The sequence below is a fragment of the Phodopus roborovskii genome, unplaced genomic scaffold (assembly GCF_943737965.1).
Source record: "Phodopus roborovskii unplaced genomic scaffold, PHOROB, whole genome shotgun sequence".
In the NCBI taxonomy this organism is placed as follows: domain Eukaryota; kingdom Metazoa; phylum Chordata; class Mammalia; order Rodentia; family Cricetidae; genus Phodopus; species Phodopus roborovskii.
Genome location: NW_026126258.1, coordinates 52,434 through 65,440, shown reverse-complemented (window position 1 = coordinate 65,440; position 13,007 = coordinate 52,434). Strand labels below are relative to the sequence as shown.

General features: G+C 50.2%; 1 protein-coding gene across 1 annotated transcript; it reads left to right on the top strand.

Annotated features, from left to right (window-relative positions):
- The first annotated feature begins 415 nt into the window (after positions 1–415).
- On the top strand, positions 416–12,410 carry Arx (aristaless related homeobox). Its single transcript, XM_051179672.1, has 5 exons — positions 416–939; positions 2,577–3,459; positions 5,954–5,999; positions 8,757–9,085; positions 11,321–12,410. The coding sequence occupies exons 1-5, from the start codon at positions 744–746 to the stop codon at positions 11,559–11,561; spliced, it is 1,695 nt and encodes a 564-aa protein (XP_051035629.1). The 5' UTR covers positions 416–743; the 3' UTR covers positions 11,562–12,410.
- The last annotated feature ends 597 nt before the right edge of the window (positions 12,411–13,007 follow it).

The window sequence follows — 13,007 nt, the reverse complement described above, 5'->3', positions numbered from 1 at the left end:
GGTGACTGAACAGCACTGAGGTCAAGACGCTGTCCTAGGAGGACAAGGTCAGTTTTGAAAAGTGCCAGGTTGATCTCAACTTGAGCCTTTCAGCTTCACCTCCAGGGAGCTAGGTCCTCTGGATGGCAGAAGGGGAGTCCAAAGCCCAAGTGGCACCCACAAACCTAGCACCCAAAATGAGCTAGAAATAGGAGCAAACCTTAAGACTTAAAGGAGGAACTACAAAAACAAAACAAAACGATGGAAAACTTTGAAAGTTTTTAGTTGAGAGTGAGAGAGAGAGAGAGAGAGAGAGAGAGAGAGAGAGAGAGAGAGAGAGAGAGAGAGAGAGAGATTTGGCTTTGGTGCGTGCCAGCTGCTATTCCCCTGCCCCCACCCTCTCTGGCCCCTCCAGAATCCAGTTCGCTCTTTGCACTGTGCCGGCAGGCCAACGCAGCCCGGCCTCTGTCGAGAGCCAATCAGAGAGCTCCTCTCAGCACGTGGAGCAGAGAGACTCCAGAGCTCCGCGCCTGCAGCTCACTACACTTGTAACCGCTTGTCCTGAGCGCTGAGAGGACGAGCTCCGGCTGAGGCCAGGGTGAGAGTCGCAGCCCGCAACCGAGAGAGACGGAGAGGAACAAAGGTCTCAGTAATACTTGTTATAATCAACCACCCTAACCACCCCCAGCACACACTCATTCATCCCACCAGCCAGGAGAGGCAGCCAGAGGTCCGCTCTCTGAGCCCAAGGGAAAACTCCAGCCATGAGCAATCAGTACCAGGAAGAGGGCTGCTCCGAGAGGTCCGAGTGCAAGAGTAAATCTCCAACTTTGCTCTCCTCCTACTGCATCGACAGCATCCTGGGTCGGAGAAGCCCATGCAAAATGAGGCTTCTGGGAGCCGCACAGAGCTTGCCTGCCCCGCTGGCCAGCCGCGCTGACCAGGAAAAAGCCATGCAAGGTAAGGTTGTGCCGGTCAGGCACCTACGAAAGGACATTGGGCATTGATTTGAATGTTTGTATTTGGGGACCAGGAGCCTGGGGGGTTGTCAAGTTGTAGACATAGGAAAGAGAGGGAACAACTCTGGCTTCTGGGGCCTTAGAGAAAGGGACTGTCTCTACCTCCCCCTTCGGAAAAGGTAGAGGCCCAGCTTCACTTGGGAGGTGGAACTATTAGATGCTCCGAGTATGTCGTTTAAAAGTCCCTTTTGGTTGGCCTTGGGAGTAGCCTGAACAGCGCTCACAGGTCCGAAACAGCAGATGCTCTTAAAGTCTTTAGCAGCAACTTGATGAAGACAAGAAACCCAAAAGCTAAGGGTTGGCGGCGGCGGCGGCGGCGGCGGTGGTTCCTTTAGGCAATGTGAACTTTATAGCCTTTCCCCTTCGGATGACTTCTTTATATGCAGTAGTCTGCGTTTCTTTTTAGTTGTTAATTGTACATTATTGGTGACCTTTTAAATGCAAGTGTTGCAGAAAATATTTCTTCAGGTTTCCCCAACCGCAACTTACTGTATTTGAAATGCATGAATGTGTGGCTTCTGGGTGCTACTTTGCTCTGCTGTGTTATTTTTGTTTTTTAAGAGTTGAGATGTTTAAAGTGTTTTATTTTTCTGAAATTAAAAAAAAATCCAGAAAAAGTGTCATTTGGTCCTCCGAGCCTTATACTCGAGTTTTGCCTTGAACTGGATGCGGAAGTGTTACAGGCAAAGAAATGTTGGTGTCTTTTACATCCAAAACCAGAGATCCAGCAGCAACACCATTTGGAAGACTGGAGCAAAAGGCTGAAAATGAGCCCTCTAAAATAAAACTGACTTTTTCCTTTTTTGTTTTTAGCCTGCAAGGGCACCTGTGCCAGAGGCTTCCTCCAAGGGAAGGAGCGGGCCTGTGCCTGTTGCACTCCACCCCTGTCCCCACTTCTGGCATTTCTTAACACATTTTCTCCAGGATGATTTTTTTTTCTTTGCCATTTTGAGCAAGGAATCCCTGCCTCCTGCTGCTGTGGGCCTTTGGGGCATGGCGGGTGTTCAGGGCTGAAGGGCCCAGGCAGCTTCGCCCCGCAGGGGTCGCCAGCGGGGCAGAGCCCTTCTTGCCAGCCTGGGGCCCCTGTGACAAAACAGCTGGCTAAGATCGAGAGTGCGAAGTTTTGAGAGTAGTGGTGATTTAAGTTGTTCGATTTTAAACAATTTGCCCCACCCCAAAAGGGGGGGAAGAAAAAAAAAGAGAAAAAGACATGAAATAAGATAGAAGTAAAGTGGACTCATGGGGGGGGGAGGAACAGAAAGGAAAGAGATGAGAAAGGGGAAGAGTGGAGAGAAAGTGGAAAGAGAAGGAAAGAAAGGTAAAGGGGGTACGGAAGGAGTGGGTATGGAAAAAAGTAAGTAAAGGGCTGAGCGAGAAAGGAAAGAAGGAAGGAAGTTAAAGGGGGGACTGGGACACATGAGAGAAGAAAAAGAAAGACGCATGGAAAGTGTGCAAGGAAGGGGAGTTGAGTCCTAGGGTAGGGGCAGAGAGGCGGTCGAGCAGCTACCAACAGCTGCAAGGCACGCAGGGGGAAAGGACAGTCGGGCTAGCGCTCTGACCACTCTAACTTGCCCGCAGGCTCTCCCAAGGGCAGCAGCGCCCCGTTCGAGGCTGAGCTGCACCTGCCACCCAAGCTGCGGCGCCTGTACGGCCCGGGTGGGGGCCGCCTCCTCCAGGGCGCTGCGGCAGCGGCGGCGGCGGCGGCAGCGGCGGCGGCAGCTGCCGCCACGGCCACTGGCACCGCGGGTCCTCGTGGAGAGATACCTCCACCGCCACCGCCAGCTGCGCGGCCAGGGGAGCGTCCGGACAGCGCAGGGGCCGTGGCCGCCGCCGCCGCCGCCTGGGACACACTCAAGATCAGCCAGGCACCGCAGGTGAGCATCAGCCGCAGCAAGTCTTACCGGGAGAATGGGGCGACCTTCGTGCCACCGCCACCCGCGCTGGATGAGCTGGGTGGCCCGGGGGGCGTCGCGCACCCCGAGGAGCGCCTGGGTGCCACCAGCGGACCCAGCAGTGCCCCGGCGGCGAGTGGTGGCACGGGCACCGAGGACGACGAGGAGGAGCTGTTAGAGGACGAAGAGGATGAAGATGAGGAAGAGGAGCTGCTGGAGGACGACGAAGAGGAGTTGCTGGAGGACGACGCCCGTGCGCTGCTCAAGGAGCCCAGGCGTTGCTCTGTGGCTGCCACAGGCACGGTGGCCGCCGCCGCCGCCGCCGCAGCCGCCGCCGCCGTGGCCACCGAGGGCGGAGAGCTGTCGCCCAAGGAAGAGCTGTTGCTGCACCCGGAGGACGCCGAGGGCAAGGACGGCGAGGACAGCGTGTGCCTGTCCGCGGGCAGCGACTCAGAGGAGGGGCTACTGAAGCGCAAACAGAGGCGCTACCGCACCACGTTCACCAGCTACCAGCTGGAGGAACTGGAGCGGGCCTTCCAGAAGACACACTACCCGGACGTCTTCACCAGGTAAGTTGCCCGGGAGGTCGCTGTGCAAAGCACGGGCTGAAGGCCCTATGAGCAGAATAGAGGGGTTCTCTCTAGTAGGGGAATTCTCTTTGCCCTTGGGAGAGCACTACCCAGGGGATGCTTGACCAAATGTGGTCTTTTGCCTCCCCAATACTGCCCCACCACCACCACACACACACTTGGGCTTTTAGTTTCAGTTGGTGTGGTTTCTTTCTGTCCCAAAGTCCTTTGGCTTTGTTTCCAAATGACAAGTTTTAGAGTCAAACAGCCTCTCCAAAGAGCACCCAAAGCAGGCACACGACTACTCCCAGTGCTGAGGCTGGGGCCAGGTCCTGCCTAGACACAAGAAGCACTGCCCGAAGCCCCCCCTTCTGTTAGGAGAGCTATTTTTGACCCGTGTACTGTTCGCTGTCCACCCTTGCCCGGTGACCTAGGAGTCGTGGGTATCAGTTACATTGTTCTCAGGAAAACTGGACTCTTGCCTTCGGAGAAGACCTTTAAAAAGATTGGAGTTTTTGTCACTTGGGGACTCCTGAAACAACCAAAGAAGTCGAACTGAAGCAGTGTTTGGCGTCTATACACCAGAAGGGCCAGATTCTTTCCCTGTGGTCACTTTCTCTACTACACCTGACATGACTTTACTGTAAACGGGTTTATGGGGTGAACCATTATTTCAGGAAACGGGGCAGCCAGTAAACCTAGCAGTTGAGGTGGGGGTGGGGACAAGACTGTCCACTGCACTTCCCAATCTGAGAAACTTGGACTAGTGGGGATAGCTGAGCCTCGGAGCTCTTACTTACTCAGTCGACCTGGGGGTACCAGCAGGCTTGGAGCCTTTCGCACCCCAAGTTCAAGATTTTGGCTCAGACTAGGATCCAGGACTGGGGACAAGTATGAGAAGAAAGAAAGAGACCGGTCCCCTAGTGAGAACAGAGCATGAGACCTGTGAGTGTCTGGCTCGCGCTCCGCTAACCCAGCAGCTCCTTCGCAAGAGACGTGTGCAGCTTTTCAATGTGCATTTTCGACGGGGAAAGCTGCCTGTCCTTTTGAACCAGAGAAGTCTCTGCTTAGACTCAAGGACTGAGCCAACTCCACAACATAGTTGGTCTGGCAGTTGCCAAACTCTTGAGGCCAGAAACAACCAAAAAGTAAATTTAATACAGGCAAGGGCACTGAAACTTTGTCCTCCCCACTGTCACTCAGTCATTCCCTTGTGTTTGAAGACTGAAATAAAACTCAAAGTCAGCCAGCGTGTACTATCAAATAGTAAACCGGACCACAGGCTTTTATTTGATTTTCGTTTTGTTTAAAAAGAAAAACCAGAGACAGTGTAGCTTAGCATCCAAGTCCACCCTTTTAGCTCGTCAGGGAGACTAAAGTACAAGACCTGGGCAATTCTTCGCCCCTCCCCCATCTCTTTCCAGCTCAGCGGGCCTAGCTCCTGGGCTATAGCCCAGCCAGGCTAGAGAAGAGTTTTAGATTTGCTGGTCATCTCTGAGAAGGGGAGGGAATGGGATGAATGTTCAAAGAAAAGTGTTTAGTGAAGTGATTTTTTCCCCCAGGTGCTGAGGAAGTTTCAGGGGCTGACCCGATCCTGCGGGCAGCACAGACCTAGGCCCAGGCTAAGGCAGCTCCGCTCTTTCATATTGGGGAGCAGAGAGCCAATTATTCTCGGCGCGCTCATATTTTCGGTAAACAGGTCGTAAGCCGTTTTACAGCATCTTAATGGTTTCCTATTTGCCTTAATTGTCGCAGTAATAACAGCAATAACGGGGTAGGGTTTCAGCTAAATTGACTTCCCCTGAGATGGGCAGGGTTTGTAGTGGGCACTGGAGTCAGGAGGTGCGCAGAATTTTGTTTAATCGAAAAATTACCCCACTGAACTCTTAACAAGCTTAACATATCTCCAGAGGGTAATGGGAAGTGTGACCTAAGAGGGTAAGGGAGGGTAGAAGGGGGGAGGGGGAGATAGAGGAAAGACTGAGAGCTGGAAAGAGGGGCAGGAAAGGAAGGGGGATTTTTTAAAAGAAGGCAAAACAAAGCCAAGAGGGCAGAAAACAAAAATTGTAGCTGATTGCTGAGCTCTTCTCCCTCTTAGAATTTGGATGAAACAGGACATGAGCACTGTGTGTGTGTGTGTGTGTGTGTGTGTGTGTGTGTGTGTGTGTGTGTGTGTGTGTTTCCCATCCTACTCTAGCATAAGAGAGATTGAGAGAAAACTTATTTGTCTAGGTTTGAAGACTTATGGACTCAAAAATCTAGCCCTGTCACACTATATGATATAATATAATGAATAGTATTTTATATCTGTAACTATGCTGGTTTTTTTTTTTTTTTTCTGTTTCCAACCAAATAGTAGGCACCCTAGAGGTGAAGATCTGTCAAACCTATGCACTTGGGGTGTGGACTGGAAGAGGCTGTCATGAAGGGGATGGTAGCTGAGAGAGGGCTGCTGGGGCCTACTGTGACCTGTCTGAATGTTGCTTTCTTATAGGGAGGAGCTGGCCATGAGGCTGGACCTGACTGAGGCCCGAGTCCAGGTGAGCTCCAAGAAGGGAAAAAGAGGGCTGAGGTAGGGTTTGGGGTTGCCCTTCCAATAAAAAGAAGAGGATCCTAATCTGAAAAGTAGATCCCAGCACTCATACACAAAAAGACATTTCAAAAGCAAAGTGTAAACTGGGAAGGAGGAAGAGAAGATTTCTGGGTTTGGGAGCTTAAAGTAGTTCAGGATCAAAACAGGGGTTTTCTAGTCCCTGAGACCACAATTCAGCAGCCCCCACCCAAACTTGGTACCCAAGGCCCCTATAGAAAACAATCCACCAGCCGACTTCTCCTGATTGAAATAATGGGATGGAGCATGGATTTGGTTGTTAGACAAATCCGCTCAGCTCCAAGCAGGTATTTGGCTGCGATTAAGTCTCCAATCGGGCTTCATAAAAGCCCACTTAGTGCTAGAACAAACAGGGCCATTTGAAGGCAAAATGCTGTTTGATTTCCCCTCCGCCCTGCACAAGGAGCTGGCTAATGCTATTTGATTTCCCATTTTTTATAGCAATGAGCCCACATTGATCTAATAGGGAGTGAGTGCAATGCTATTAAAGGTGTTTGCAACCCCATACCAGAGTGCATTTCCGAACCCAGGCCTCATAACCAAAGAGACGATCAACACTGGGCAGCTCCGATGGCCAACAGAAAACAGATGTCCCCGGGTTAGGAGCTGAGTGAATCACTTTACAGTCAAAATCAAGCGCTGATAAAGCACAATAAATTCCATATGGCTCATTTAATACACAACAGCTTCTTGCATTAGAGGGCTAATGATGAGGCTTGTCCCCTCCTTTCTGTTGACACATTTCTCCATTGTCAAACAGAGATGTGACAGCAACTCCACATTTTCAGCTCAGGGGAACAAGTCGTGGGAAAGTTAAATAACTTTTTAAAAGAAAGAGAGTGCCCCTCCCCTTCTCCTTTCCCCACTATTCACTGGAGAAGATGTAATTAAGTGAATATGAATTATCAGAGTCCTTTCGTTTACCTTTGGGGGCCTCAGAGGTATTAATTCAATAATGAGGAATTGCAGGGGACATCTTGATAATTGCAGTTGAGCCAGAGAGCCCAAGAGACAGCCGATCTCTCTTTAGAAAGGATTCCATGTTATTTAAGGCTTCTCTGCCTCCACTACCCCCACTTCCCTTGTTTTATCCCCTTCCCTACAATCAAGGAATAGTGGATATTCTTGTCTAGACTGGTTGGATGTGAGAAAGCTGCTGCCAGCCCAGCCTAATCTAACTATAGTCTAACTTTGTCAAGCCTGTGGGTCTCCAATCTAGAGCATTTCTATAATGCCCACATTATTTAAAGGCTGCCAAATTTTATGGCTCCCTTTCCCCAGGACTTTAAGTAATCAGCCAGTTTGGATTCTTGATTCTTTTCTTGTCCTGGATGACTGTCTAGAAGTCCAACCAAGCTTAGCTGATTCCAGCAAGGCTGGAAATGTGAAAGATTCAAATGTCTTTAAGTTTTTTAAAAAAGATGTTCCTCTGTGACAATTCACATTATATTTTAATATAATTCTGTATAGCCCTAGAGTTCATTCTTAATTTTTAGACTCATGTTGCAGTCACAAACTCAGCTCTAAAAATATTAATGCCTTCTGAGGAGAAGGAACATAGCTTCTGAGATGTGGGAGTGATGAGCAGGTCACATAAAAATGATTTCATGCTTTGGGGCATATTTTTAGATGATGGTGGCTGCCACGTTTTAGGTAAAGGTCTCTGTTCAAAGTGCTTCTTATTAACAATTAGGAAAATACCTCGGGGTGGAAACCTCCTCCAAGCCTGGAACTATCTTATTTAAAGAACCAAGTGAAAGCACATTTTCCCAGAAAAGAAACAAAAAAAAAAAAAAAAAAAAAAAAAAAAAATGAAGGCCCTGTTTGCTCTGAACAGGGAGCAAGCCCTGCCCTCTGATTGCCTGTACTCAGGTGGTCCTGCATTATCTCTCCCAGTAGTCAGTGATGTCTCATACAAAGTCTATGAAGAGAGCCTGTTTTGAACCTGCTTTTCATTTTATGAACAGCTAGGCCTCTAAAATGTACACCTGTCTTCCACTTACTAGAGGCAGTGCTCTCCTCTCTCCTAACCCTACCCAGATCCCAGACACCAATACAGTGCACTTACTGGTCAGGAAGTGCAAAAACTAAATAAAGGAGCTCCCTGCTTCCCTTTTCAATACAGAGTAGACATTGCCTGACCTCTCGAGTAAACATGAAATTTGTGAACATCTCAAATATGCAGAGCAGATGTATGGTTCATGGCTTGATGCCTGCCCATACTCAACAGTCACCACTATGTGTTTATATTTGTTGCAGTATATGCGTTCTTCATTAGAGTCTTATGAGAAAAGTGCTATTGGCCCCATTTTACAGATTAGAAAACTGAGGTCCAGAGAGGTTTAAGTGACCTAACTAAAGTCTTGCAGCAAAGAAGGGTAGCCCAGACCGGGCAAACTAAGTGTCCCCATTTTCTTTTCTTTCTTTCTTTCTTTCTTTCTTTTTTTTTTTTTTTTTTTAACTTTCCTGAATCTTGGAAGCCTGGGGTAGATAAATACCACTTTTAAGGCCTTACTTGTCCAGTGGTTTCTGCTGGATTACAGTCTGAGCTGAGCCCCTTTTCACCCAGATGGTACAGAAGGCCAAGGTGGGTTCAGAAACAATGAACCGAGGGCAAGAAGGCCCAGGGTGTCCAGGGAAAGAGTGAGCCAGAGCTAAGCCAACCAGGCCTCTCTCCATTTTGCAGGTGTGGTTCCAGAACCGTAGGGCCAAGTGGCGAAAGCGAGAGAAAGCTGGCGCACAGACCCATCCCCCGGGGCTGCCCTTTCCTGGGCCTCTCTCGGCCACCCATCCCCTCAGCCCCTACCTGGACGCCAGCCCTTTTCCTCCACACCACCCAGCGCTTGACTCGGCTTGGACCGCCGCCGCCGCTGCCGCAGCAGCCGCCTTCCCGAGCCTACCACCGCCCCCAGGCTCTGCTAGCCTGCCGCCCAGCGGGGCGCCGCTGGGCCTGAGCACTTTCCTAGGAGCAGCGGTGTTCCGGCACCCCGCCTTCATCAGCCCAGCATTTGGCAGGTAACTGCAGCCTGATGAGGCTCTGTCCGTCAGTCCGTCCTTCTGTCTGTTTCCTACACAAGCAGATGCTGAGGTCAGAGAGGAGGCAGGAGGGGACTATATACATCATTTTTTTTTCTTTTTTAAAATCTGGCCCAACCTCAGCGACTTAAATCAAACAAAATACTCTTATTTCTAATTTTGACAGAAAAAAAAAAAAAGAGCAGATCTTGAAGAGAAGAGAATGCATTAGAAGTAAGGGAGGAAGGGAAAGGCAATTGACAGTAACAACAGTGACAGCCAGAAGTATTCCTGGAAGCTCTACAAAAGTATGGTTTGTAGGTACCCCTTCGCCATGGGCGATCCGAGTGAACAGGAATAGGTTACAGAGTGGGGGGGGGGGCTTTAAAGTCTTGCTAAAGTCCTTCTGTGTGCCACAGAGCCTGGCTGTGTGAGGGACACACTTGGGGTCCCCTACAGGAGCCCAGGAGCCAGGAGGCCCTCAAGTGCACAGAACTGCCCCCCCCACACTTTGTGTTTCTTATCAGTTATATGACCTGATGCCAACAGTATCCCAATATGTGCGAACCCCGACCCCGACAGTGGCAGAAGACAACGAAATAAAAGAACCATTTCGTCGTATATAACTCCCTTTCTTTAAATGAACATTGATGAAATACAAAAAAAAAAAAAAATCTGTATAATCACACACACAAAGAAACAAAGGAGGGGTATATTAAGTTGGAAAGTGCAGTGAAAATAAAACTGAATGCAGCTTCAATGATCTCTCTTTAGGAGAACAAAGAAATAATAGAATCATCCAACTGCGCAGCTACTTAACAAAAAAAATTATCGTCAAGAAAATTGAAAGTAGGACTTGCCACAAAATTAATGTAGCAAACCAGGAAAATACCTAGCGATTGCCGCCTAAAAGTGCGGTTAAGTGGGGTGACTCAGTTTACCTAATAGAACCAGGGCCTGTTACACCCCCTCCAGGTCACCCATTATCATTTCTTTCAGGAAAAAAGTAAAGTCCTGTGTCTCCTTCCTGCTTTCCCCGCCTCCGACAACAAAAGTCTGTTAGTAAAACCAGGCGAACCCCTGCTGAAACACCGGAGATTCCTGGTGTTTGGAAGGAGGAGGAGGTGGGGTTGGCAGGTTTGAGTGGAGGTAGGGCTGGAGAGGAGGAGCAGTGGCTCCAAGAGCCCAGGTGGGCTCATTTCTAATTGAGTAAATCTGAATTGGCCCCTGGGGGGTCTGGAACAGGAGCTCTTGGAGAAGTGGTAGAAAAAACACTCCCAGCAGCACTGGTGGAGGTGAGGGCCTGGGGCGCTCTGGCCTCAGTTGCAGGTCAAGGGTGTTTGGAGGAAGGACTGAGTAATCCCGCGCGTGGAGTAATCCTGGTGCCACCCGGAGGTGGTGGCGCAGAAGCTGGCTCTGGTTCCAGTTTAAGGCGTTGGCTTGAGGAGTGTAAGGGGCTTCCAAGCCTGGGAACTAGCTGGGCAAGGTATCTGGGGTTCAAGGAAGTTGGCGGGGAACATGTGTCTTGGTGCGATGCTGCGGGGCATCCGGCAGGTCCCAGCTGCCTGTGGAGTGGAAATCAACAGGCAGGAGCCCAACAGCCCACCCCGCGGGCACTGGTAGTTTAGCTGTGCGCCAGAGGGTGGTTCTGCAGGCCAGCACTCAAGGCCAGCTTTTTCTGGGAGAATGGAGGCTCACACTTAGGAGTCCCAGGAAGTTTGCAGAGTGGGTCTCGGGCAGTTTCTAGCCTACTTTCTGCATCCCCCTCCCTATTAGCTTTTCCTTCTCGTTTTTTTTTTTTTTTTTTTTTTCTCCTTTCCCTCGCATTTGTCTCTCTGGTCTCCCACTACTTGCTCTATTACCAACGGCATCACCCCAGGAACTGATCTTGGAACACAGGCTTTCTTAACGGAAAGCCCGGAATCCACGAATCCACGCACTGGGGCCTCGTGATTTGGGTTGCGGGGCCTCCCTCTGAATTCGTCCTCCCGGGACGAGTCTGACTTCTTGAGCTTTCTTTTTCCTGGCGGGGTTCTCGGCTCGGGCAAAACCACCAGCCTACCGCAGCTTAATCTCTTCTTAGTCCCAGCTCGAGCCCCAGAGGGGACCGGACTCCCCCAGCTGCTCCGCGTCCCCCCTACCCTCGCCGCCAGGGTGAGAGGTGGCGGGATTCGCTGCCCTGGGAACCGCGCTCAGCTCACGAGGCCGTGACCGCGCTGTTTCCTCTCCCCACAGGCTCTTTTCTACCATGGCCCCCCTGACCAGCGCGTCGACCGCGGCTGCACTCCTGAGACAGCCTGCTCCTGCGGTGGAGGGCGCAGTGGCCTCGGGCGCGCTGGCCGACCCGGCCACCGCTGCTGCAGACAGACGCGCATCCAGCATAGCGGCTCTGAGGCTCAAGGCCAAGGAGCATGCCGCGCAGCTCACGCAGCTCAACATCCTGCCGGGCACCAGCACGGGCAAGGAGGTGTGCTAAAGGCTGCCCTCCACTCTCGCGCCCCTTGGGCGCGTCCTGAAAGGTCACCTCACTCAGCATCACTCAAGACCAAATGGAAACAGAGGACCAGCACACTCCCAAGACGGCACAGACAGAGCACAGCCGCCTTCGCAGCAGCCTGGACGCGGACAAGGCAGCTCTTGGCTCTAAAGGACGTGGCACCTCTTCCACTGGCTGTCCCCCTGCCCCTGCCCCTACCCCTGCCACTGCCAACGTTGCTACATCTCGAACGTCCACTCTCCCATTCGTACCTTACTGAAATTAACGGAGAGGGTTTCTCCCCAAGATGCCTAGTATTGAAGTTTAAAAAAATTAAAAGCCCAACCTTCTCTTCCTCCGGAAACCCCACTTAGCTTTTCTTTTGAATAGCATTTTGGCGCTCTAAGTTAATTTCAGCGCAGGCCCGGCTAGACGCCAGGGCAAGGGAAGCAAATGCGAATCTGTAAGATAGCTAACAGTGCACTTAAAGGAAAGGGGCGTCTCGTTCTTGTTCTCTTCTTTATCATACACCAACCAAGGTTTTTATATCAAACCAAAGGGAAATACTCTGCTAGAATATGGACTGTTGAAGTCACCAAACTGTGATTATTGATTCTGTACATACCATTGTTATTAAAAAAAAAAAAAGAACAGAGCTTTGTATATTTGAAATGTTATAACGCAATTGCACTCAGCGTGGTATGGTAAAAGTTTGTCCTCCTGTAGATTCTTACTGTGTTGTAGATATGGTAGGGTTCCTAGACAAATATTTATGTACTCAAGCCCTTTATTTAACTTATTAACTGTAGAGGCTTTGGAAATCTTCAAGATAAAGGCAATGGTACAGTACTTTTGTGTAATGTGTAATTGTTATCACTTTTCCTTGCTATCTAGTGGAGAAGTGTCACGCTCAAAATAAAAAAAAATATATGTTTAACAAAAGGAAAGTGTGAATGATCTATGGAGACCCTGAGGGGACAGTACAAGCCCTTATCCCCCCACTGAGACCAAGGGTGGGCTCTGCTGCTATAGCATCTCTTGAGTTTTTATGCATGTGCATCTTCCAGGCAGAAGCCCCTGGTTTGAAAGGGATACTCAAAAGGAGACCACAGGGATGCTTTCCAAGAGCATCACAGGGTTCTGTTGCAGTTGATGCTGTGGATTCTGGGCCAGGGAGATTGTAGGGTGGGTTCCACCATAGGTAGGTATATAATAGGTGTTGCTGAAAACCGTGAAAAGGGAAATTTGAAGCAAGCTGAGTCTTGGTTGGAAGGCAAAGCAAGCTGTTCGTGGAAGGTGCCACGTAGCAAGGAAGTGCGCAGTCCGAGATGACAGGTAGTGGCTAGAGCAAGAAATTGAGGCACTGGCTTCTGAGGGGGCGGGCTCGGTGGAACACTAGTAGGAAGGGGGAGGAGCAATAAGAGCGAGAGCGAGCGAGAGAGACGG

Coding starts and splice junctions, on each gene's coding strand:
- Arx (XM_051179672.1), top strand. CDS start 744: ATGAGCAATCAGTACCAGGAAGAGGGCTGCTCCGAGAGGTCCGAGTGC. Junction 940..2,576: donor CCAGGAAAAAGCCATGCAAG/GTAAGGTTGTGC, acceptor ACTTGCCCGCAG/GCTCTCCCAAGGGCAGCAGC. Junction 9,086..11,320: donor ATCAGCCCAGCATTTGGCAG/GTAACTGCAGCC, acceptor CTCTCCCCACAG/GCTCTTTTCTACCATGGCCC.